The sequence below is a fragment of the Erithacus rubecula genome (genome assembly GCF_903797595.1).
Source record: "Erithacus rubecula genome assembly, contig: scaffold_625_arrow_ctg1, whole genome shotgun sequence".
Classification (NCBI taxonomy): domain Eukaryota; kingdom Metazoa; phylum Chordata; class Aves; order Passeriformes; family Muscicapidae; genus Erithacus; species Erithacus rubecula.
In genome coordinates, this window is record NW_027635714.1 from 30,166 (window position 1) to 56,499 (window position 26,334).

At 49.5% G+C, this 26,334-nt stretch overlaps 1 protein-coding gene across 1 annotated transcript; it reads left to right on the forward strand.

The window, feature by feature from the left end:
- Positions 1 to 1,534: 1,534 nt before the first annotated feature.
- LOC306816486 (uncharacterized protein) lies at positions 1,535 to 26,076 on the forward strand (the record flags this gene model as incomplete). Its single annotated transcript, XM_079332924.1, has 13 exons — positions 1,535 to 1,671; positions 2,022 to 2,093; positions 3,745 to 3,816; positions 11,544 to 11,636; positions 12,081 to 12,188; positions 12,815 to 12,886; positions 12,974 to 13,045; positions 13,133 to 13,225; positions 23,005 to 23,112; positions 23,739 to 23,810; positions 23,898 to 23,969; positions 24,057 to 24,149; positions 26,005 to 26,076. Coding segments are annotated over exons 1-13 (1,096 nt in total), but the record flags the coding sequence as incomplete, so codon positions are not given.
- Positions 26,077 to 26,334: the final 258 nt, after the last annotated feature.

A 26,334-nucleotide genomic window follows, 5' to 3' on the forward strand; every position in this document is an offset into this window, starting at 1 on the left:
GCACTATCTCAATCTTCCAATCAAGGGTAAATTAGCTATTTAAACTTGTACTGATAGCACACCAATTTCACAAATTTGGACAATCGACAACATTTGGTCCCAGCCTATTGCACTGGATTCTTCACTCAAACATTTTTAAGAACAGTTCTAGTTGCATGCATTACATAATAAAGAATATATTTTGACCTCGGTAATTTATTAGAAATACCCTTCTTTTAAATACCCATCATCTTCTGCCAGTCTCAACAAGCACAATAATATCTCCAGAACGTTAACAAACTGAACATTCAGGTATCTCTGTTCAATGATCTGCTCTCAAATACTGCAGCAGTGTTCCAGTTTATATAGAATCTTTTCCCTACCACACTATTTGCACACTTTGCACAATGCCATTTACTCACAACAAAAACTATTTCTCAAAAGATTTATGAGAAGGAAGGAAGGAAATCATGGCAGAGTAAGCTTTGTGATGATAAAAGTGATTGAGACAAAAGGACACTGCTTCCAGGGCTACCAATGAACCATATATTATACTTTCGATGGCTTCCTAGGAAAACAAACCTAGGGATCACATAATCTATGAATGAATAAGAGACACGCATTCTCCTAACTTTAAAATTTATTTCTGGATTTCAAATACGTCTGATCAACAGACGAGATCTAAAGATGACAATGTTCCATAGACTTCCCTAAACCAGGTAGCTGGTAAGAAAAAAACAAATCAATAATATTCCAATTATAAAAAAATACATAGATCAACAGTTCACACCTCCTTCAATTCCCAAGCCAACCAAGAAGACACAATCCCACTGGAGCTGGTGGGTCACATCTGATACTTTCCACAATGCAAAATCTTAGCCCAAACAACAATTTTTTCCCTTCATTTGGGGTAAGTCCAAAGGTGTGCAGGGACTGAGGGACACCTCTAAGTGAAGCACGGGTCTGGGGTGTCCTGTGAGGCTCACAGGAGGATTTTGGGGTGCCTGAGGACACCCATAACATGTGCGCTGAGTTTGGGTCTCCCCTAAAGACTGCAGCTATCCTGATGCCCAGCGTTGCATTATTTTTATATATTATGGCATCAAGTCCTTCACTATTTAAATATGGGCCAAAGGCCAGCGCAGGCAAAGCACGGACTCAGTGTCAGCATGGGGCCGGTGCTGCCTGCAATAGTGGCAATCACCAAGGTGAGTTGAATTTTGGACTCGACATTGCTATTGCAGGTACGACCATGAAATATCTTTCTCTTGGCCATTGCCGTACAACTCAGCTCTTGTGAAATAAAACAGATTGCATACAGCTGCCTGGAGGGACCTACTCTCCTCGCTGGAAGGGCAGCTCTTGAGATCCATTCCAAAGAGTCCTGGCCCAGCCTTGAGGTCACAGCAGGCTCTGAGGTCACAGGGGTCCCAGAGCCCCATGGTTGCACAGCACCCCGGCCACCGACCAGTCAGTGCTTGACCACAACTGTTGCAGCAGCAGCGGTGGCGGTGGCAGTGGTGCTGAAATTTGGACAGCAGTGTTGGGACAGCGGTGGCAGCAAGAGCTGCAGGACTGGCAGAGGGCAAGGCACCATGGCCCTTGCTCTGCGCCTCTTCCTCCTGCTCCTCCTGGCAGTGGCCCTGACTGCCAGGGCTGCCCAGGCAGCTCCGTGGCGAGCCAAGGTAGCAGGTGAGCCGGCGACCTGGCTCCCCTTTCCCAGGAGAGCGCTCCCTTCTGCCCACGAATCCTGGGGATGGTTTTCCATAGGGATTTAGGGAGGCTTTCCTCTGTGGGAGGGAGAGAGCCGAGCCCACACAGGCCCTGGGCTGCCCCGGTTTCCTCACCAGGGATGTTGCACAGGACGTGCAAAAAGTGTGGAGAGTGACCAGAGCTCCCCAGGCCCCTCTGCTGCTTTGGCCATGCCCATTCACATCTGCCTCCCACAGCCCCACCCCACCCCCTTGCAGTGCCCAGTTCCCTAAGGCAGAACGGGATCCCAGCACACCATGGAAATGGTTCTCATCTGTGCTCCCTTCTAGATGAGCATGCTGGGAAGCCTCCTCCAGCACCCTGGCTTCATGAAGATTTGCTGCCTCTGGAACCTCCTGCAGGTATGTTGGAGATGTTCCTAAAAAGAATAATCATTGACAACCTGGCAGGAACCAGGTGAAAGAAGCTTCTATGGCTGTTGAGTTACAGGTGTGTCTGCAGACAAGACTTCTCAAAGACCTTTACTGATTGCTTCAGGCAAGCCCAGCTCCCATCACAGGGGTGAGTAGTGTGTCCCTGCTGACCCCACAGGCGGAGCACTGCTTTTGTGGAATCCATTCATCTGAAATGGAAATACTTTCTGTTAAGCTCCGCCAAGAGGGAGGAACAATCTGAAAGATTTGTTCCTGAAGACATCCAAACACCTCAAAGAATACCTGAGTCATCTGGAGAGACGCCATGGTGGGTGCATTTCCCTCACCCTTGTCCTGAGGCTCACCTTTCTCTGCACACCTGGATTCTCCCTGCATGGTTCAGGGGGAAGGAATCCATGGCAGTCTCACTGCCCCACTGCTGCTGTCACACCCTGCAGGGCTGTTTCCCAGCCTGGCCTGCCTGCACCTTCTTCCCAGCCTCTGCAGGCAGGCATTTGGAATCAGCTGACAGTGTGCAGCCCAATCTGCACCATGGGCCATGCACACCCTGATATCCCATGAAACTTCCCAGTGTCAGGGTAGATTGGATATAGGGGCTCTTAGGAGGAGGGAGGGCCCTGGTCGGATTCCAAAGCTTGGATGACTACCTGAACTTCATCCATGATTTCAACAAGCATTTCCTCCTGAAGATGGAATCTTCCTATTGGGAATCAACCCCATCTGATCCAGCTGTCCCCTTTACTTTGTCCAGACTTGAAAGGAAAGTCTGTTCTCAAGGAACCAGTTTCCCAGACGAAGCAGTGGCGCATTAGTAGCCTCTGCTGAAGGAAGGGAGGTGATGCCCAACACAGTCATATCAGGTAATTGCTGTGCCTCTGGGTCTGAGCCCTGCTCAGCCTTGAGCTGCCATCCCTGCTCCTTGGCAGTGCAGGCAGAGTCCAAAGGAATCATCCTGAGCAGGCTCAGGACACTCGGGTACTGAGCAGTGCTGCTGGGGTCCCTCCATGGGAGACACCACCCAAAAGCTGGGAGGGGCTGTAAGGGCTGCCCATGGTGGGGAAAGGGCTCCAGTGTGTGTTCTGACAGGGCCTGCCTCTCTCCCCTTGGGCTGGGGGAGCTGGATTAGCAGGAGGAGGGAGGGAGGTTGGGACGGATGGCTGTGGCACTGCCTACTGCAGTTTTCCCCAGGGATTTATGGAGATTTTTCTGTGTGGCAGTGAGAGAGCCCCAAAGACCCTGGGCTGATACACCACCAATCCAAGCACACTATACAGGGCATGGAAAGACTGTGGACAGTGGCCAGAGGCAGCACAGAGCTCCCTAGGCCCCTCTGCTGCTTTGGCCATGCCCATTCACATCTGCCTCCCACAGTCTCAGCCCCTTGCAGTGCCCAGTTCCCTAAGGCAGAACGGGATCCCAGCACACCATGGAAATGGTTCTCATCTGTGCTCCCTTCTAGATGAGCATGCTGGGAAGCCTCCTCCAGCACCCTGGCTTCATGAAGATTTGTTGCCTCTGGAACCTCCTGCAGGTATGTTGGAAATGTTCCTAAAAGAATAATCATTGACAACCTGGCAAGAACCAGGTGAAAGAAGTTTCTGTGGCTATGAAATTATAGATGTATCTGCAGAGAAGACTCGCCAAGGTCCTTTGCTGGTTGCTTTAGGCAAGCATAGTGCTCATCACAGGGGTGAGTAGTGTGTCCCTGCTGACCCCACAGGCTGAGCACTGCTTTTGTGGGATCCATTCAACTGAAATGGAAATACTTTCTCTTAAGCTCCGCTGAGAATGAGGAAAAAACCTACAGGACATATGAAGTCCCTGAAGACATCGAAACACCTGGATCAAATCCGAAGTTACCTGGAAATACACCATGGTTTGTTGATTTCCCTCACCCTTGTCCTGAGACTCAGCTTTCTCTGCACATCTGGACTCTCCCTGCATGGCTCAGGGGGAAGGGATCCATGGCAGCCTCACTGCCCCACTGCTGCTGTCACACCCTGCAGGGCTGTTTCCCAGCCTGGCCTGGCTGCACCTTCTCCCCAGCCTCTGCAGGAAGGGGTTTGGAATCAGCTGATAGTGTGCAGCCCCATCTGCACCATGGGCCATGCACAACCCTGAGATCCCCTGAAATTTCCTCGTCTCCCAGCACAAAAGCAAGACAGGTGTTTGGGCAGGGTGGGTCCTGGAGCACCTCCAAAACCCTGGGCAATTTCCTAGGCCTTATCCATGTCTTTGACAAATATTGCCTGCAGGAGATGGGCAGAGCACAGAGGAATTATGCCATGCAGTCTCAGGGCTTTGGGTACTGAGCAGCCCCGTGCCAAGGGGTGCAAGGTGCCTGCAGGCCCCAGCTCTGGGGGAAACAGAGAACGTCCTGGCTATATCCACCGTGCTGCCAGCTCTGCAGTGCAGCACAGCACGGCCTCACACTCCCCTTTGCTCCCACAGATGCAGCCGGCCTCTCAACACCTGATAAAGTTATGAGGGAAAGCAAGAGATTTTTCTGCTGGGGAACACAATGTCTGCTGAAGTTAATGGTCATTGTGGCTGGTGGGGCACTGCTCCTGATGATATGTTTTGGTGTCATCTGGTACTGCTGCAAGAGGAAACAGTAAGTGTTTTGCTGATCTCTGTCTCAAACAGCTTCCTTCAAAGGCTGCTGAAAGGAAACACTCCCAGTGAGGCTGCTGTGGAGTTGTGGATGGCCAGTGGTTGTCCAAATACCTCTGCCGAGGGTTCTGCTGCTGCCCAGTGCTTTCACTGGCCCTTAATTGCTGGGCCTTGTCCCGGGCAGCCCTTTGGGGCTGCAGCCAGTGCTGGCTCCCACTGAGGCTGCGTGGCCAAGAGCAGCCCCAGGAGCTGCAGGCAGGGGCAAAGCAAGGTGGGGAGGAGAAAGAGAGGGGCCCAGGTTGCCCTTGAAAGGCAAACACGCTCTGGGGCCGCTCCTGGCCAGGGATCCTGCCCAGCGCCATGCCCTGCTGGCCGGGCCTTGAGGGGCAGCTCCAGCTGGGCCAAGCTGTGCCAGCAGCTCCAGCCTGCTGGGGAGCCTCGCCAGCCCCGGGCCCTGCTCTGCACGAGGGTCCCTGTGTCACACGGGCACCTGGGGCCTCGGCCACTCCTCTCTCCACAGGTGCTCCTGTGAACATACAGAAGAGCAGCCCAAGAGCACAGGCAGCGACAACTTGCCTCGTGACACTTTTCCATGTCTGTCCCCACGTGTCATGGCGTGGCTGCAGCCCCGTCTGCGGTGCACCCCAGCACCTCCAAAACGAGAACCCCTGCCCCTGAGCCCCCTGGCCCAGCTCCCCAGCCCTGGCTGAAGTTGGGCAGCCCTTCCTTTATGTTCAAATAAAGAAATTGCGTTTTCACAGCTGTGTCCGGGTGGTACCTCCAGCAAAGCCCACACAGCACCAGCACTGGCTGAGCTCCCTGTCCAGGAGCAGCCACGGATGCCCACGGTGCGGGCAGGCAGCAGCCAGGCAGGGGCTGCTGAGACCAGCGGCGAGGCCTCGAGGGGCTGGGGGAGCTATGCTGAGCCTCCCTGGGCTCAGGGCACATCTCCTTCACTGGCGTCGTCTGGGCCTGCACCTCCTCCAGGGCCATGCCCAGGAAAACAGGGAAGTAATCAGTGACTGCTTGCCTTGAGGAAAATGGAATGAGCCTTGGCTGTGCACCACAAAGAAAGGCCTTCATAGCCTGGCTTCACTTAAATAGACAATGCTGAGATCTAAACATCTCCTCTCTTTACTGCCTCTCACTGAGACTTCCCCAGCACACATTACAGCACAGCCACGAACTCCCGAGGGCTTGGTACAAAAAGCAAAAAGCTTGTTGCTTAACATTATCAAGCAAACCCTGCTCCAAGAAGGGCACCTGTAGACTACCTGCCACTTGAAAGACAACATTCTCTGCTACTGCACACACTCAACTCTTCTTAAGTTAACTCCCTTAACTCTTCTAGGCAAGACACCAGAGAGGCTTATCTCATTTGAGCACAACCTGCTGTCTTCCCACGGAAGCTCCCAGCAACTTTGAAAGAGAACAGGAAAGGTTTCAGAAGAGATCTTAACCCGTGTCAAAATCCCCTCTGTAGGAAACTAGATTTTTGGCAATGTAGAAAATTCATGCGTTGCCTGAAGTGCTTAAAACCACAACTCTACTATTCACCTTCTCTTTCTACCAAGATGGCTGCAAACTGCACCTGGACAAAACCAGCCATCCCAGTGCCCTAGGAGATACTGACAGGTGACAGATACAAGAAAGTCATGAAACTTCCTTGTATGAACACACTTTCATCTGCCTTGAAACACCTGAATTAAACCGTAAGATTTCACATATTACTTCTCCTCAGATTACCGAAATCTCAAATAATTCATTTTCTTCAGGGAGATCAGAGCTCTGTACGAGGGTGACTGGAGCAATCTGCTGCAGACATTGCTCCTCAGGGGCAGAGGGCTTGGAGTTTCCCACACACGGGTCAGTAAGCTCAGGATACTCAGAATCACATTTACTGATAACTGATGGTTAAAACAATTCAGCGCACAGCTGTTCAAAGGCTAACAGTAAATTTTTATCACAGCTTTGGACCATTTCTGTGTAATTTGCTTCTTTTAAACACAGTCCATTTTAAGGAGGTTTGCTCCTACTGATATTGTGCACAGTGGCACAAACTGAATAAAAATCCATTATGCAGAGGGTTCATATTGGCTGAAAGCTATTCTACTTTCAGTAGAATTTAGCACATGCTTGTGTTCTCAACAAAGTGCCAATGCTGGCCATGGTTTCTTTATTCATTGGTAGGAACCCCTTAGCTTATCCTTTAATAACTTGTTCCATTAATCATTATCAGCCTCACCAGTGCTGAGTGCAGGGGGACAATCCCTGCCCTTGTCCTGCTGGCCACACTACTGCTGATGCAGGCCAGGATGTGTTTGGCTTTTCTGGCCACCTGGACACACACTGGCTCACGTTCAGCTGCTGATGAGCAGCACTCCCAGGTCCTTTGCTGCTGAGCAGCTTTCCAGCCACTCTGCCCCAGCTTGCCGCACTGCCTGGGGCTGATGCACTCAAGGGCAGGACTCAGCACTTGGCCTTCTTGAACCTCTCACAAGTGGCCTCATTCCATCAATCCAGCCTGTCCAGATCCTTCTGCAAAGCCTTCCTACCTTCCAGAAGATCAACACTCCTGCCCAACTAGGCATCACCTGCAAACTTGCTGAGGGTGCATTCCATCCACTCGTCCAGATCATGGATAAAGATATTAAACAGGGCTGGCCCAATACCCAGCCCTGGGCAAGGCCGTTTGAGACCAGCCACCCGACGGATATAATCCCATTCATCACCACCCTTCAGACCTGTCCAACAATCAGTTAACTCACACATTTGTCTATATTCTGTTAATTAGAGGAAAGGGAACACAGCCTACCCACTGACAAATAAGAAAACACCAAAAGACACACTGCTGAAAACTCCTTAAAAGCCATATTACACATACCACATGTTACTGATTAGCTTGTTAATGATGACTAGAAACATTCTGAAAACCTCAAGAGAATATCTTCTGTGCTCTTCAAGACTTATGACATAGAATCTATGCTTTTCCCAGAGTTTCTGGTTAACCTCTAAGCAATACAGAAAACACAACTGAAATCAAGCACAATGTTAGAAACCTCCCTGAGTATAATTGTGTTCTGTCGAGGAAAAAAAATAATTACTAGGAAAACGCAACTGCTTTTTTAAACCTCTAAGTCATACAAGGAAAGTATCATTAAACTTTCATTACTGTGTTCATATACCCTATCTCAATACCCTTTATGCAGCTTTCTATATTTCTTACACATCACAAATACTCAGAAAGTTACAAGGTAGAGAAAAACAAAAATTAACTCACATCATATCCAAAACTAAAGCAAATCACAGAAGCAAAACTACTTTCTCCTCCATTTTCCTCAAATTAAATTACTTTCTGCTCACTGTGAAGCAAAAAGACCCCATTGATTCTGCCCACTGCTATCCCCATCCTTTGAAATTAGCTCAGGGTCCCACCATGAAGGTCTCCCTGCCTAAACCAACAGGAAAAAATGTGCATGCCTGAAGTGGGTAAGAAAAGGCAGAAGAAGAAAGGTTTAAATAATCCTTAGAAACCACACTAGCTTGCCTTACTTCTACATTATAGCCATCCATCACGAAAACCATGAAAAATTACGCCAGGAGAAAAAGTTTGCACTTAGAACATGTGTGGTCTCTAAAAAGAGAGATGGCCCTCGTGCCACCTACACCAATAAATCTAGTCAAAAGCAGACAAGCCGTCCATATTAATACGTGTACACTTGAACCCTGAAAATAAAGGCAAACATTCAAATGCCATAATGAAATCCAAAGGCACAACATTTTATATATTTAAGAACTCTCAGAGTAGTTTAGCTGATATAAAGACCAAAATAGCAAATCCTTAACTTCTTACAAAACCTGAGAGTTTATTAGATTTTAGACAAACAAACAAACAAACACCCACCATGAAAAGCACTGACATGAAAATTCTAAAATTTTGGGGTTAATTTTTTTCTTTAGAAATAGATAAGATGTAAAACATTTTAAAAGCACATCTTAAACCAGCTTTACCCAGATTTCCACACATACCTGTCAATTCATACTGCAACATCACTTGCCCCTTTGCACTCAACAGAACTTAAGTCTCAAATGACAAAGGGGCTAAAGGGAAGCAGAAGAACTGAGAGGAAGCAAACATGCCATCAAAGGAATGCTGGTTTAGAAGATTCAGATTTCTGTACTAACACAGAATAGAAAGAATACATCCAAAGGAAAATCATTTAACTTGATGCAATGGCTAATTGAAAACAAAAATATTAAGCTATTTGAGTACTGCATTTTGTATACATATATATACATGAGTATACAATTCACTATCTATTACCCACTTTGAATGCTAAACTAAAAATAGTTACATTATAATCAATATTTGCTGGAAATAAACTAATTCTCTGACACAAGGTTAACTGAATACAGCAAAAATACTCTGGCAGTATTAACAGCACTATCGATTCATATTCGCAGCAACTTGTTGCTGGCCAAGTTTTCCTTATCACTGGATTTTAGCTGTCAGTATAGCTCAGTAGAAAAGAACAAACTAGAAGTGGTAGAACTATTTCACACTGACACTTGATAACTTCCCATTTGATGTATATTGAATGCTTATTTCAGCAACTTCTTTAAGCTGCAGCACTATCTCAATCTTCCAATCAAGGGTAAATTAGCTATTTAAACTTGTACTGATAGCACACCAATTTCACAAATTTGGACAATCGACAACATTTGGTCCCAGCCTATTGCACTGGATTCTTCACTCAAACATTTTTAAGAACAGTTCTAGTTGCATGCATTACATAATAAAGAATATATTTTGACCTCGGTAATTTATTAGAAATACCCTTCTTTTAAATACCCATCATCTTCTGCCAGTCTCAACAAGCACAATATTATCTCCAGAACGTTAACAAACTGAACATTCAGGTATCTCTGTTCAATGATCTGCTCTCAAATACTGCAGCAGTGTCCCAGTTTATATAGAATCTTTTCCCTACCACACTATTTGCACACTTTGCACAATGCCATTTACTCACAACACAAACTATTTCTCAAAAGATTTATGAGAAGGAAGGAAGGAAATCATGGCAGAGTAAGCTTTGTGATGATAAAAGTGATTGAGACAAAAGGACACTGCTTCCAGGGCTACCAATGAACCATATATTATACTTTCGATGGCTTCCTAGGAAAACAAACCTAGGGATCACATAATCTATGAATGAATAAGAGACACGCATTCTCCTAACTTTAAAATTTATTTCTGGATTTCAAATACGTCTGATCAACAGACGAGATCTAAAGATGACAATGTTCCATAGACTTCCCTAAACCAGGTAGCTGGTAAGAAAAAAACAAATCAATAATATTCCAATTATAAAAAAATACATAGATCAACAGTTCACACCTCCTTCAATTCCCAAGCCAACCAAGAAGACACAATCCCACTGGAGCTGGTGGGTCACATCTGATACTTTCCACAATGCAAAATCTTAGCCCAAACAACAATTTTTTCCATTCATTTGGGGTAAGTCCAAAGGTGTGCAGGGACTGAGGGACACCTCTAAGTGAAGCACGGGTCTGGGGTGTCCTGTGAGGCTCACAGGAGGATTTTGGGGTGCCTGAGGACACCCATAACATGTGCGCTGAGTTTGGGTCTCCCCTAAAGACTGCAGCTATCCTGATGCCCAGCGTTGCATTATTTTTATATATTATGGCATCAAGTCCTTCGCTATTTAAATATGGGCCAAAGGCCAGCGCAGGCAAAGCACGGACTCAGTGTCAGCATGGGGCCGGTGCTGCCTGCAATAGTGGCAATCACCAAGGTGAGTTGAATTTTGGACTCGACATTGCTATTGCAGGTACGACCATGAAATATCTTTCTCTTGGCCATTGCCGTACAACTCAGCTCTTGTGAAATAAAACAGATTGCATACAGCTGCCTGGAGGGACCTACTCTCCTCGCTGGAAGGGCAGCTCTTGAGATCCATTCCAAAGAGTCCTGGCCCAGCCTTGAGGTCACAGCAGGCTCTGAGGTCACAGGGGTCCCAGAGCCCCATGGTTGCACAGCACCCCGGCACCGACCAGTCAGTGCTTGACCACAACTGTTGCAGCAGCAGCGGTGGCGGTGGCAGTGGTGCTGAAATTTGGACAGCAGTGTTGGGACAGCGGTGGCAGCAAGAGCTGCAGGACTGGCAGAGGGCAAGGCACCATGGCCCTTGCTCTGCGCCTCTTCCTCCTGCTCCTCCTGGCAGTGGCCCTGACTGCCAGGGCTGCCCAGGCAGCTCCGTGGCGAGCCAAGGTAGCAGGTGAGCCGGCGACCTGGCTCCCCTTTCCCAGGAGAGCGCTCCCTTCTGCCCACGAATCCTGGGGATGGTTTTCCATAGGGATTTAGGGAGGCTTTCCTCTGTGGGAGGGAGAGAGCCGAGCCCACACAGGCCCTGGGCTGCCCCCGGTTTCCTCACCAGGGATGTTGCACAGGACGTGCAAAAAGTGTGGAGAGTGACCAGAGCTCCCCAGGCCCCTCTGCTGCTTTGGCCATGCCCATTCACATCTGCCTCCCACAGCCCCAGCCCACCCCCTTGCAGTGCCCAGTTCCCTAAGGCAGAACGCAGGAACCAGGTGAAAGAAGCTTCTATGGCTGTTGAGTTACAGGTGTGTCTGCAGACAAGACTTCTCAAAGACCTTTACTGGTTGCTTCAGGCAAGCCCAGCTCCCATCACAGGGGTGAGTAGTGTGTCCCTGCTGACCCCACAGGCTGAGCACTGCTTTTGTGGAATCCATTCATCTGAAATGGAAATACTTTCTGTTAAGCTCCGCCAAGAGGGAGGAACAATCTGAAAGATTTGTTCCTGAAGACATCCAAACACCTCAAAGAATACCTGAGTCATCTGGAGAGACGCCATGGTGGGTGCATTTCCCTCACCCTTGTCCTGAGGCTCACCTTCTCTGCACACCTGGATTCTCCCTGCATGGTTCAGGGGGAAGGAATCCATGGCAGTCTCACTGCCCCACTGCTGCTGTCACACCCTGCAGGGCTGTTTCCCAGCCTGGCCTGCCTGCACCTTCTTCCCAGCCTCTGCAGGAAGGCATTTGGAATCAGCTGACAGTGTGCAGCCCAATCTGCACCATGGGCCATGCACAACCCTGAGATCCCCTGCATTTTCCTGGTCTCGGGGTAGATCAGATGTAGGGGCTGTTTGGAGGAGAGAGGGACCTGATCCGATCCCAAAGCTTGGATGACTACCTGAACTTCATCCATGACTTCAACAAGCATTGCCTCCTGAAAAAGGGAACTTCCTATTGGGGAACAACTGCATCTGATGCAGATATCTCTTTCACTTTCTCCAGAGATGGAAGGAAAGTCTGTTCTCAAGGAACCATTTCCCAGAAAAAGCAGTGGCCCATTAGTAGCCTCTGCTGAAGGAAGGGAGGTGATGCCCAACACAGTCCTATCAGGTAATTGCTGTGCCTCTGGGTCTGAGCCCTGCTCAGTCTTGAGCTGCCATCCCTGCTCCTTGGCAGTGCAGGCAGAGTCCAAAGGAATCATCCTGAGCAGGCTCAGGACACTCGGGTACTGAGCAGTGCTGCTGGCGTCCCTCCATGGGAGACACCACCAGAAACCTGGAGAGGCTGTAAGGGCTGCCTATGGTGGGGAAAGAGCAGAGGGGGAGAGCAGGGCTGCAGTGTGTCCTGACAGGGCCTGCCTTTGTCCCCTTGGGCTGGGGGAGCTCGACCAGCAGGAGGAGGGAGTGTGGGACGTTGGGATGGATGGTTGTGGCACTCCCTGCCACAGTTTTCCAAAGGGATTTAGAGAGACTGTCCTGTGTAGCAGTGAGCAAGCCCCACAGACCTTTAGGCTGACACAGCCACCCGTCCAAGGGATGTGGCAGAAGCTAAAGAAGGAGAATGGAGAGTAGCCAGAGGCAACACAAAGCTCCCCAGGCCCCTCTGCTGCTTTGGCCATCCCCATTCACATCTGCCTCCCACAGCCTCACCTGACCCACTTGCAGTGCCCAGTACCCTAAGGCAGAACGGGATCCCAGCACACCATGGAAATGGTTCTCATCTGTGCTCCCTTCTAGATGAGCATGCTGGGAAGCCTCCTCCAGCAACCTGGCTTCATGAAGATTTGCTACCTCTGGAGCCTCCTGCAGGTATGCTGGAAATATTCCTAAAAGAATAATCATTGATAACCTGGCAGGAATCAGGTGACAGAACCATCTGTGGCTGTTGAGTTACAGGTGTGTCTGCAGGGAAGCAACTTCAAGATCCTTTGCTCACTGCTTCAGACAAGCTCAGCTCCTATCCCAGGGGTGAGTGTTGTGTCCCTGCTGACCCCACAGGCTGAGCACTGCTTTTGTGGGATCCATTCAACTGAAATGGAAATACTTTCTCTTAAGGTCTACTGAGAGCGAGGAACAAACTTACAGACTTGTTCCTGAAGGCATCCAAACACCTGGAAGAATACCTGCGTTATCTGGACAGACTCCATGGTGGGTGCATTTCCCTTGTCATTCTCCTGAGACTCAGCTTTCTCTGCACATCTGGACTTTCCCTGCATGGCTCAGGGGGCAGGGATCCATGGCAGCCTCACTGCCCCACTGCTGCTGTCACACCCTGCAGGGCTGTTTCCCAGCCTGGCCTGGCTGCACCTTCTCCCCAGCCTCTGCAGGCAGGCATTTGGAATCAGCTGACAGTGTGCAGCCCAATCTGCACCATGGGCCATGCACACCCTGATATCCCATGAAACTTCCCAGTGTCAGGGTAGATTGGATATAGGGGCTCTTAGGAGGAGGGAGGGCCCTGGTCGGATTCCAAAGCTTGGATGACTACCTGAACTTCATCCATGATTTCAACAAGCATTTCCTCCTGAAGATGGAATCTTCCTATTGGGAATCAACCCCATCTGATCCAGCTGTCCCTTTTACTTTGTCCAGACTTGAAAGGAAAGTCTGTTCTCAAGGAACCGTTTCCCAGACGAAGCAGTGGCGCATTGGCAGCCTCTGCTGAAGGAAGGGAGGTGATGCCCAACACAGTCCTATCAGGTAATTGCTGTGCCTCTGGGTCTGAGCCCTGCTCAGCCTTGAGCTGCCATCCCTTCTCTTTGGCAGTGCAGGCAGAGTCCAAAGGAATCATCCTGAGCAGGCTCGGGACACTCGGGTACTGAGCAGTGCTGCTGGGGTCCCTCCATGGGAGACACCACCCAAAAGCTGGGAGGGGCTGTAAGGGCTGCCCATGGTGGGGAAAGGGCTCCAGTGTGTGTTCTGACAGGGCCTGCCTCTCTCCCCTTGGGCTGGGGGAGCTGGATTAGCAGGAGGAGGGAGGGAGGTTGGGACGGATGGCTGTGGCACTGCCTACTGCAGTTTTCCCCAGGGATTTATGGAGATTTTTCTGTGTGGCAGTGAGAGAGCCCCAAAGACCCTGGGCTGATACACCACCAATCCAAGCACACTATAGAGGGCATGGAAAGACTGTGGACAGTGGCCAGAGGCAGCACAGAGCTCCCTAGGCCCCTCTGCTGCTTTGGCCATGCCCATTCACATCTGCCTCCCACAGTCTCAGCCCCTTGCAGTGCCCAGTTCCCTAAGGCAGAACGGGATCCCAGCACACCATGGAAATGGTTCTCATCTGTGCTCCCTTCTAGATGAGCATGCTGGGAAGCCTCCTCCAGCACCCTGGCTTCATGAAGATTTGTTGCCTCTGGAACCTCCTGCAGGTATGTTGGAAATGTTCCTAAAAGAATAATCATTGACAACCTGGCAAGAACCAGGTGAAAGAAGTTTCTGTGGCTATGAAATTATAGATGTATCTGCAGAGAAGACTCGTCAAGGTCCTTTGCTGGTTGCTTTAGGCAAGCATAGTGCTCATCACAGGGGTGAGTAGTGTGTCCCTGCTGACCCCACAGGCTGAGCACTGCTTTTGTGGGATCCATTCAACTGAAATGGAAATACTTTCTCTTAAGCTCCGCTGAGAATGAGGAAAAAACCTACAGGACATATGAAGTCCCTGAAGACATCGAAACACCTGGATCAAATCCGAAGTTACCTGGAAATACACCATGGTTTGTTGATTTCCCTCACCCTTGTCCTGAGACTCAGCTTTCTCTGCACATCTGGACTCTCCCTGCATGGCTCAGGGGGAAGGGATCCATGGCAGCCTCACTGCCCCACTGCTGCTGTCACACCCTGCAGGGCTGTTTCCCAGCCTGGCCTGGCTGCACCTTCTCCCCAGCCTCTGCAGGAAGGGGTTTGGAATCAGCTGATAGTGTGCAGCCCCATCTGCACCATGGGCCATGCACAACCCTGAGATCCCCTGAAATTTCCTCGTCTCCCAGCACAAAAGCAAGACAGGTGTTTGGGCAGGGTGGGTCCTGGAGCACCTCCAAAACCCTGGGCATTTTCCTAGGCCTTATCCATGTCTTTGACAAATATTGCCTGCAGGAGATGGGCAGAGCACAGAGGAATTATGCCATGCAGTCTCAGGGCTTTGGGTACTGAGCAGCCCCGTGCCAAGGGGTGCAAGGTGCCTGCAGGCCCCAGCTCTGGGGGAAACAGAGAACGTCCTGGCCATATCCACCGTGCTGCCAGCTCTGCAGTGCAGCACAGCACGGCCTCACACTCCCCTTTGCCCCCACAGATGCAGCCGGCCTCTCAACACCTGATAAAGTTATGAGGGAAAGCAAGAGATTTTTCTGCTGGGGAACACAATGTCTGCTGAAGTTAATGGTCATTGTGGCTGGTGGGGCACTGCTCCTGATGATATGTTTTGGTGTCATCTGGTACTGCTGCAAGAGGAAACAGTAAGTGTTTTGCTGATCTCTGTCTCAAACAGCTTCCTTCAAAGGCTGCTGAAAGGAAACACTCCCAGTGAGGCTGCTGTGGAGTTGTGGATGGCCAGTGGTTGTCCAAATACCTCTGCCGAGGGTTCTGCTGCTGCCCGGTGCTTTCACTGGCCCTTAATTGCTGGGCCTTGTCCCGGGCAGCCCTTTGGGGCTGCAGCCAGTGCTGGCTCCCACTGAGGCTGCGTGGCCAAGAGCAGCCCCAGGAGCTGCAGGCAGGGGCAAAGCAAGGTGGGGAGGAGAAAGAGAGGGGCCCAGGTTGCCCTTGAAAGGCAAACACGCTCTGGGGCCGCTCCTGGCCAGGGATCCTGCCCAGCGCCATGCCCTGCTGGCCGGGCCTTGAGGGGCAGCTCCAGCTGGGCCAAGCTGTGCCAGCAGCTCCAGCCTGCTGGGGAGCCTCGCCAGCCCCGGGCCCTGCTCTGCACGAGGGTCCCTGTGTCACACGGGCACCTGGGGCCTCGGCCACTCCTCTCTCCACAGGTGCTCCTGTGAACATACAGAAGAGCAGCCCAAGAGCACAGGCAGCGACAACTTGCCTCGTGACACTTTTCCATGTCTGTCCCCACGTGTCATGGCGTGGCTGCAGCCCCGTCTGCGGTGCACCCCAGCACCTCCAAAACGAGAACCCCTGCCCCTGAGCCCCCTGGCCCAGCTCCCCAGCCCTGGCTGAAGTTGGGCAGCCCTTCCTTTATGTTCAAATAAAGAAATTGCGTTTTCACAGCTGTGTCCGGGTGGTACCTCCAGCAAAGCCCACACAGCACCAGCACTGGCTGAGCTCCCTGTCCAGGAGCAGCCACGGATGCCCACGGTGCGGGCAGGCAGCAGCCAGGCAGGGGCTGCTGAGACCAGCGGCGAGGCCTCGAGGGGCTGGGGGAGCCATGCTGAGCCTCCCTGGGCTCAGGGCACATCTCCTTCACTGGCGTCGTCTGGGCCTGCACCTCCTCCAGGGCCATGCCCAGGAAAACAGGGAAGTAATCAGTGAGTGCTTGCCTTGAGGAAAATGGAATGAGCCTTGGCTGTGCACCACAAAGAAAGGCCTTCATAGCCTGGCTTCACTTAAATAGACAATGCTGAGATCTAAACATCTCCTCTCTTTACTGCCTCTCACTGAGACTTCCCCAGCACACATTACAGCACAGCCACGAACTCCCGAGGGCTCGGTACAAAAAGCAAAAAGCTTGTTGCTTAACATTATCAAGCAAACCCTGCTCCAAGAAGGGCACCTGTAGACTACCTGCCACTTGAAAGACAACATTCTCTGCTACTGCACACACTCAACTCTTCTTAAGTTAACTCCCTTAACTCTTCTAGGCAAGACACCAGAGAGGCTTATCTCATTTGAGCACAACCTGCTGTCTTCCCACGGAAGCTCCCAGCAACTTTGAAAGAGAACAGGAAAGGTTTCAGAAGAGATCTTAACCCGTGTCAAAATCCCCTCTGTAGGAAACTAGATTTTTGGCAATGTAGAAAATTCATGCGTTGCCTGAAGTGCTTAAAACCACAACTCTACTATTCACCTTCTCTTTCTACCAAGATGGCTGCAAACTGCACCTGGACAAAACCAGCCATCCCAGTGCCCTAGGAGATACTGACAGGTGACAGATACAAGAAAGTCATGAAACTTCCTTGTATGAACACACTTTCATCTGCCTTGAAACACCTGAATTAAACCGTAAGATTTCACATATTACTTCTCCTCAGATTACCCAAATCTCAAATAATTCATTTTCTTCAGGGAGATCAGAGCTCTGTACGAGGGTGACTGGAGCAATCTGCTGCAGACATTGCTCCTCAGGGGCAGAGGGCTTGGAGTTTCCCACACACGGGTCAGTAAGCTCAGGATACTCAGAATCACATTTACTGATAACTGATGGTTAAAACAATTCAGCGCACAGCTGTTCAAAGGCTAACAGTAAATTTTTATCACAGCTTTGGACCATTTCTGTGTAATTTGCTTCTTTTAAACACAGTCCATTTTAAGGAGGTTTGCTCCTACTGATATTGTGCACAGTGGCACAAACTGAATAAAAATCCATTATGCAGAGGGTTCATATTGGCTGAAAGCTATTCTACTTTCAGTAGAATTTAGCTTGTGTTCTCAACAAAGTGCCAATGCTGGCCATGGTTTCTTTATTCATTGGTAGGAACCCCTTAGCTTATCCTTTAATAACTTGTTCCATTAATCATTATCAGCCTCACCAGTGCTGAGTGCAGGGGGACAATCCCTGCCCTTGTCCTGCTGGCCACACTACTGCTGATGCAGGCCAGGATGTGTTTGGCTTTTCTGGCCACCTGGACACACACTGGCTCACGTTCAGCTGCTGATGAGCAGCACTCCCAGGTCCTTTGCTGCTGAGCAGCTTTCCAGCCACTCTGCCCCAGCTTGCCGCACTGCCTGGGGCTGATGCACTCAAGGGCAGGACTCAGCACTTGGCCTTCTTGAACCTCTCACAAGTGGCCTCATTCCATCAATCCAGCCTGTCCAGATCCTTCTGCAAAGCCTTCCTACCTTCCAGAAGATCAACACTCCTGCCCAACTAGGCATCACCTGCAAACTTGCTGAGGGTGCATTCCATCCACTCGTCCAGATCATGGATAAAGATATTAAACAGGGCTGGCCCAATACCCAGCCCTGGGCAAGGCCGTTTGAGACCAGCCACCAGATGGATATAATCCCATTCATCACCACCCTTCAGACCTGTCCAACAATCAGTTAACTCACACATTTGTCTATATTCTGTTAATTAGAGGAAAGGGAACACAGCCTACCCACTGACAAATAAGAAAACACCAAAAGACACACTGCTGAAAACTCCTTAAAAGCCATATTACACATACCACATGTTACTGATTAGCTTGTTAATGATGACTAGAAACATTCTGAAAACCTCAAGAGAATATCTTCTGTGCTCTTCAAGACTTATGACATAGAATCTATGCTTTTCCCAGAGTTTCTGGTTAACCTCTAAGCAATACAGAAAACACAACTGAAATCAAGCACAATGTTAGAAACCTCCCTGAGTATAATTGTGTTCTGTCGAGGAAAAAAAATAATTACTAGGAAAACGCAACTGCTTTTTTAAACCTCTAAGTCATACAAGGAAAGTATCATTAAACTTTCATTACTGTGTTCATATACCCTATCTCAATACCCTTTATGCAGCTTTCTAAATTTCTTACACATCACAAATACTCAGAAAGTTACAAGGTAGAGAAAAACAAAAATTAACTCACATCATATCCAAAACTAAAGCAAATCACAGAAGCAAAACTACTTTCTCCTCCATTTTCCTCAAATTAAATTACTTTCTGCTCACTGTGAAGCAAAAAGACCCCATTGATTCTGCCCACTGCTATCCCCATCCTTTGAAATTAGCTCAGGGTCCCACCATGAAGGTCTCCCTGCCTAAACCAACAGGAAAAAATGTGCATGCCTGAAGTGGGTAAGAAAAGGCAGAAGAAGAAAGGTTTAAATAATCCTTAGAAACCACACTAGCTTGCCTTACTTCTACATTATAGCCACCCATCACGAAAACCATGAAAAATTACGCCAGGAGAAAAAGTTTGCACTTAGAACATGTGTGGTCTCTAAAAAGAGAGATGGCCCTCGTGCCACCTACACCAATAAATCTAGTCAAAAGCAGACAAGCCGTCCATATTAATACGTGTACACTTGAACCCTGAAAATAAAGGCAAACATTCAAATGCCATAATGAAATCCAAAGGCACAACATTTTATATATTTAAGAACTCTCAGAGTAGTTTAGCTGATATAAAGACCAAAATAGCAAATCCTTAACTTCTTACAAAACCTGAGAGTTTATTAGATTTTAGACAAACAAACAAACAAACACCCACCATGAAAATTCTAAAATTTTGGGGGTAATTTTTTTCTTTAGAAATAGATAAGATGTAAAACATCTTAAACCAGCTTTACCCAGATTTCCACACATACCTGTCAATTCATACTGCAACATCACTTGCCCCTTTGCACTCAACAGAACTTAAGTCTCAAATGACAAAGGGGCTAAAGGGAAGCAGAAGAACTGAGAGGAAGCAAACATGCCATCAAAGGAATGCTGGTTTAGAAGATTTAGATTTCTGTACTAACACAGAATAGAAAGAATACATCCAAAGGAAAATCATTTAACTTGATGCAATGGCTAATTGAAAACAAAAATATTAAGCTATTTGAGTACTGCATTTTGTATACATATATATACATGAGTATACAATTCACTATCTATTACCCACTTTGAATGCTAAACTAAAAATAGTTACATTATAATCAATATTTGCTGGAAATAAACTAATTCTCTGACACAAGGTTAACTGAATACAGCAAAAATACTCTGGCAGTATTAACAGCACTATCGATTCATATTCGCAGCAACTTGTTGCTGGCCAAGTTTTCCTTATCACTGGATTTTAGCTGTCAGTATAGCTCAGTAGAAAAGAACAAACTAGAAGTGGTAGAACTATTTCACACTGACACTTGATAACTTCCCATTTGATGTATATTGAATGCTTATTTCAGCAACTTCTTTTAAGCTGCAGCACTATCTCAATCTTCCAATCAAGGGTAAATTAGCTATTTAAACTTGTACTGATAGCACACCAATTTCACAAATTTGGACAATCGACAACATTTGGTCCCAGCCTATTGCACTGGATTCTTCACTCAAACATTTTTAAGAACAGTTCTAGTTGCATGCATTACATAATAAAGAATATATTTTGACCTCGGTAATTTATTAGAAATACCCTTCTTTTAAATACCCATCATCTTCTGCCAGTCTCAACAAGCACAATATTATCTCCAGAACGTTAACAAACTGAACATTCAGGTATCTCTGTTCAATGATCTGCTCTCAAATACTGCAGCAGTGTCCCAGTTTATATAGAATCTTTTCCCTACCACACTATTTGCACACTTTGCACAATGCCATTTACTCACAACACAAACTATTTCTCAAAAGATTTATGAGAAGGAAGGAAGGAAATCATGGCAGAGTAAGCTTTGTGATGATAAAAGTGATTGAGACAAAAGGACACTGCTTCCAGGGCTACCAATGAACCATATATTATACTTTCGATGGCTTCCTAGGAAAACAAACCTAGGGATCACATAATCTATGAATGAATAAGAGACACGCATTCTCCTAACTTTAAAATTTATTTCTGGATTTCAAATACGTCTGATCAACAGACGAGATCTAAAGATGACAATGTTCCATAGACTTCCCTAAACCAGGTAGCTGGTAAGAAAAAAACAAATCAATAATATTCCAATTATAAAAAAATACATAGATCAACAGTTCACACCTCCTTCAATTCCCAAGCCAACCAAGAAGACACAATCCCACTGGAGCTGGTGGGTCACATCTGATACTTTCCACAATGCAAAATCTTAGCCCAAACAACAATTTTTTCCCTTCATTTGGGGTAAGTCCAAAGGTGTGCAGGGACTGAGGGACACCTCTAAGTGAAGCACGGGTCTGGGGTGTCCTGTGAGGCTCACAGGAGGATTTTGGGGTGCCTGAGGACACCCATAACATGTGCGCTGAGTTTGGGTCTCCCCTAAAGACTGCAGCTATCCTGATGCCCAGCGTTGCATTATTTTTATATATTATGGCATCAAGTCCTTCGCTATTTAAATATGGGCCAAAGGCCAGCGCAGGCAAAGCACGGACTCAGTGTCAGCATGGGGCCGGTGCTGCCTGCAATAGTGGCAATCACCAAGGTGAGTTGAATTTTGGACTCGACATTGCTATTGCAGGTACGACCATGAAATATCTCTCTCTTGGCCATTGCCGTACAACTCAGCTCTTGTGAAATAAAACAGATTGCATACAGCTGCCTGGAGGGACCTACTCTCCTCGCTGGAAGGGCAGCTCTTGAGATCCATTCCAAAGAGTCCTGGCCCAGCCTTGAGGTCACAGCAGGCTCTGAGGTCACAGGGGTCCCAGAGCCCCATGGTTGCACAGCACCCCGGCCACCGACCAGTCAGTGCTTGACCACAACTGTTGCAGCAGCAGCGGTGGCGGTGGCAGTGGTGCTGAAATTTGGACAGCAGTGTTGGGACAGCGGTGGCAGCAAGAGCTGCAGGACTGGCAGAGGGCAAGGCACCATGGCCCTTGCTCTGCGCCTCTTCCTCCTGCTCCTCCTGGCAGTGGCCCTGACTGCCAGGGCTGCCCAGGCAGCTCCGTGGCGAGCCAAGGTAGCAGGTGAGCCGGCGACCTGGCTCCCCTTTCCCAGGAGAGCGCTCCCTTCTGCCCACGAATCCTGGGGATGGTTTTCCATAGGGATTTAGGGAGGCTTTCCTCTGTGGGAGGGAGAGAGCCGAGCCCACACAGGCCCTGGGCTGCCCCGGTTTCCTCACCAGGGATGTTGCACAGGACGTGCAAAAAGTGTGGAGAGTGACCAGAGCTCCCCAGGCCCCTCTGCTGCTTTGGCCATGCCCATTCACATCTGCCTCCCACAGCCCCACCCCACCCCCTTGCAGTGCCCAGTTCCCTAAGGCAGAACGGGATCCCAGCACACCATGGAAATGGTTCTCATCTGTGCTCCCTTCTAGATGAGCATGCTGGGAAGCCTCCTCCAGCACCCTGGCTTCATGAAGATTTGCTGCCTCTGGAACCTCCTGCAGGTATGTTGGAGATGTTCCTAAAAAGAATAATCATTGACAACCTGGCAGGAACCAGGTGAAAGAAGCTTCTATGGCTGTTGAGTTACAGGTGTGTCTGCAGACAAGACTTCTCAAAGACCTTTACTGGTTGCTTCAGGCAAGCCCAGCTCCCATCACAGGGGTGAGTAGTGTGTCCCTGCTGACCCCACAGGCTGAGCACTGCTTTTGTGGAATCCATTCATCTGAAATGGAAATACTTTCTGTTAAGCTCCGCCAAGAGGGAGGAACAATCTGAAAGATTTGTTCCTGAAGACATCCAAACACCTCAAAGAATACCTGAGTCATCTGGAGAGACGCCATGGTGGGTGCATTTCCCTCACCCTTGTCCTGAGGCTCACCTTTCTCTGCACACCTGGATTCTCCCTGCATGGTTCAGGGGGAAGGAATCCATGGCAGTCTCACTGCCCCACTGCTGCTGTCACACCCTGCAGGGCTGTTTCCCAGCCTGGCCTGCCTGCACCTTCTCCCCAGCCTCTGCAGGAAGGCATTTGGAATCAGCTGACAGTGTGCAGCCCAATCTGCACCATGGGCCATGCACAACCCTGAGATCCCCTGCATTTTCCTGGTCTCGGGGTAGATCAGATGTAGGGGCTGTTTGGAGGAGAGAGGGACCTGATCCGATCCCAAAGCTTGGATGACTACCTGAACTTCATCCATGACTTCAACAAGCATTGCCTCCTGAAAAAGGGAACTTCCTATTGGGGAACAACTGCATCTGATGCAGATATCTCTTTCACTTTCTCCAGAGATGGAAGGAAAGTCTGTTCTCAAGGAACCATTTCCCAGAAAAAGCAGTGGCCCATTAGTAGCCTCTGCTGAAGGAAGGGAGGTGATGCCCAACACAGTCCTATCAGGTAATTGCTGTGCCTCTGGGTCTGAGCCCTGCTCAGCCTTGAGCTGCCATCCCTGCTCCTTGGCAGTGCAGGCAGAGTCCAAAGGAATCATCCTGAGCAGGCTCAGGACACTCGGGTACTGAGCAGTGCTGCTGGCGTCCCTCCATGGGAGACACCACCAGAAACCTGGAGAGGCTGTAAGGGCTGCCTATGGTGGGGAAAGAGCAGAGGGGGAGAGCAGGGCTGCAGTGTGTCCTGACAGGGCCTGCCTTTGTCCCCTTGGGCTGGGGGAGCTCGACCAGCAGGAGGAGGGAGTGTGGGAGGTTGGGATGGATGGTTGTGGCACTCCCTGCCACAGTTTTCCAAAGGGATTTAGAGAGACTGTCCTGTGTAGCAGTGAGCAAGCCCCACAGACCTTTAGGCTGACACAGCCACCCGTCCAAGGGATGTGGCAGAAGCTAAAGAAGGAGAATGGAGAGTGGCCAGAGGCAACACAAAGCTCCCCAGGCCCCTCTGCTGCTTTGGCCATGCCCATTCACATCTGCCTCCCACAGCCTCACCTGACCCACTTGCAGTGCCCAGTTCCCTAGGGCAGAACGGGATCCCAGCACACCATGGAAATGGTTCTCATCTGTGCTCCCTTCTAGATGAGCATGCTGGGAAGCCTCCTCCAGCAACCTGGCTTCATGAAGATTTGCTACCTCTGGAGCCTCCTGCAGGTATGCTGGAAATATTCCTAAAAGAATAATCATTGATAACCTGGCAGGAATCAGGTGACAGAACCATCTGTGGCTGTTGAGTTACAGGTGTGTCTGCAGGGAAGCAACTTCAAGATCCTTTGCTCACTGCTTCAGACAAGCTCAGCTCCTATCCCAGGGGTGAGTGTTGTGTCCCTGCTGACCCCACAGGCTGAGCACTGCTTTTGTGGGATCCATTCAACTGAAATGGAAATACTTTCTCTTAAGGTCTACTGAGAGCGAGGAACAAACTTACAGACTTGTTCCTGAAGGCATCCAAACACCTGGAAGAATACCTGCGTTATCTGGACAGACTCCATGGTGGGTGCATTTCCCTTGTCATTCTCCTGAGACTCAGCTTTCTCTGCACATCTGGACTTTCCCTGCATGGCTCAGGGGGCAGGGATCCATGGCAGCCTCACTGCCCCACTGCTGCTGTCAAGGGATGTGGCAGAAGCTAAAGAAGGAGAATGGAGAGTAGCCAGAGGCAACACAAAGCTCCCCAGGCCCCTCTGCTGCTTTGGGGTGCGCCATCCCTCATCTCAGCAACTCTGCCTCCCACAGCCTCACCGGAACCCACTTGCAGTGCCCAGTACCCTAGGCAGAACGGAGATCCCAGCACACTACCATGGAAAATGGGTTCTTCATCTGTTGCTCCCTTTCTAGATGAGCATGCTGGGCAAGCCATCTCTACAGCAACCCTGGGGGGGGCTTCATGAAGATTGTGCTACGCCTCTGGAGGCCCTGCAGGTAGCTGGAAAATATTCCTAAAGAATAATCATTGATAACCTGGCAGGAATCAGGATGGACAGAACACCATCTGGTGGCTGTTGAGTTACAGTTTGTGTCTGACAGGGACAGCAACTTCAAGATCCTATGGCGCAGGCTTCAGACAAGTCTCAGCTCCTATCCCAGGGGGATTGTGTGTCCCTGCTGACCACCACAGGCTGAGCACTGCTTTTGTGGGATCCATTCAACTGAAATAGAAATACTTTCTCTTAAGGTCTACTGAGAGCGAGTTCCATGGTGGGTGCATTTCCCTTGTCATTCTCCTGAGACTCAGCTTTCTCTGCACATCTGGACTTTCCCTGCATGGCTCAGGGGCAGGGATCCATGGCAGCCTCACTGCCCCACTGCTGCTGTCACACCCTGCAGGGCTGTTTCCCAGCCTGGCCTGGCTGCACCTTCTCCCCAGCCTCTGCAGGCAGGCATTTGGAATCAGCTGACAGTGTGCAGCCCAATCTGCACCATGGGCCATGCACACCCTGATATCCCATGAAACTTCCCAGTGTCAGGGTAGATTGGATATAGGGGCTCTTAGGAGGAGGGAGGGCCCTGGTCGGATTCCAAAGCTTGGATGACTACCTGAACTTCATCCATGATTTCAACAAGCATTTCCTCCTGAAGATGGAATCTTCCTATTGGGAATCAACCCCATCTGATCCAGCTGTCCCTTTTACTTTGTCCAGACTTGAAAGGAAAGTCTGTTCTCAAGGAACCGTTTCCCAGACGAAGCAGTGGCGCATTGGCAGCCTCTGCTGAAGGAAGGGAGGTGATGCCCAACACAGTCCTATCAGGTAATTGCTGTGCCTCTGGGTCTGAGCCCTGCTCAGCCTTGAGCTGCCATCCCTGCTCCTTGGCAGTGCAGGCAGAGTCCAAAGGAATCATCCTGAGCAGGCTCGGGACACTCGGGTACTGAGCAGTGCTGCTGGGGTCCCTCCATGGGAGACACCACCCAAAAGCTGGGAGGGGCTGTAAGGGCTGCCCATGGTGGGGAAAGGGCTCCAGTGTGTGTTCTGACAGGGCCTGCCTCTCTCCCCTTGGGCTGGGGGAGCTGGATTAGCAGGAGGAGGGAGGGAGGTTGGGACGGATGGCTGTGGCACTGCCTACTGCAGTTTTCCCCAGGGATTTATGGAGATTTTTCTGTGTGGCAGTGAGAGAGCCCCAAAGACCCTGGGCTGATACACCACCAATCCAAGCACACTATACAGGGCATGGAAAGACTGTGGACAGTGGCCAGAGGCAGCACAGAGCTCCCTAGGCCCCTCTGCTGCTTTGGCCATGCCCATTCACATCTGCCTCCCACAGTCTCAGCCCCTTGCAGTGCCCAGTTCCCTAAGGCAGAACGGGATCCCAGCACACCATGGAAATGGTTCTCATCTGTGCTCCCTTCTAGATGAGCATGCTGGGAAGCCTCCTCCAGTACCCTGGCTTCATGAAGATTTGTTGCCTCTGGAACCTCCTGCAGGTATGTTGGAAATGTTCCTAAAAGAATAATCATTGACAACCTGGCAGGAACCAGGTGAAAGAAGTTTCTGTGGCTATGAAATTATAGATGTATCTGCAGAGAAGACTCGTCAAGGTCCTTTGCTGGTTGCTTTAGGCAAGCATAGTGCTCATCACAGGGGTGAGTAGTGTGTCCCTGCTGACCCCACAGGCTGAGCACTGCTTTTGTGGGATCCATTCAACTGAAATGGAAATACTTTCTCTTAAGCTCCGCTGAGAA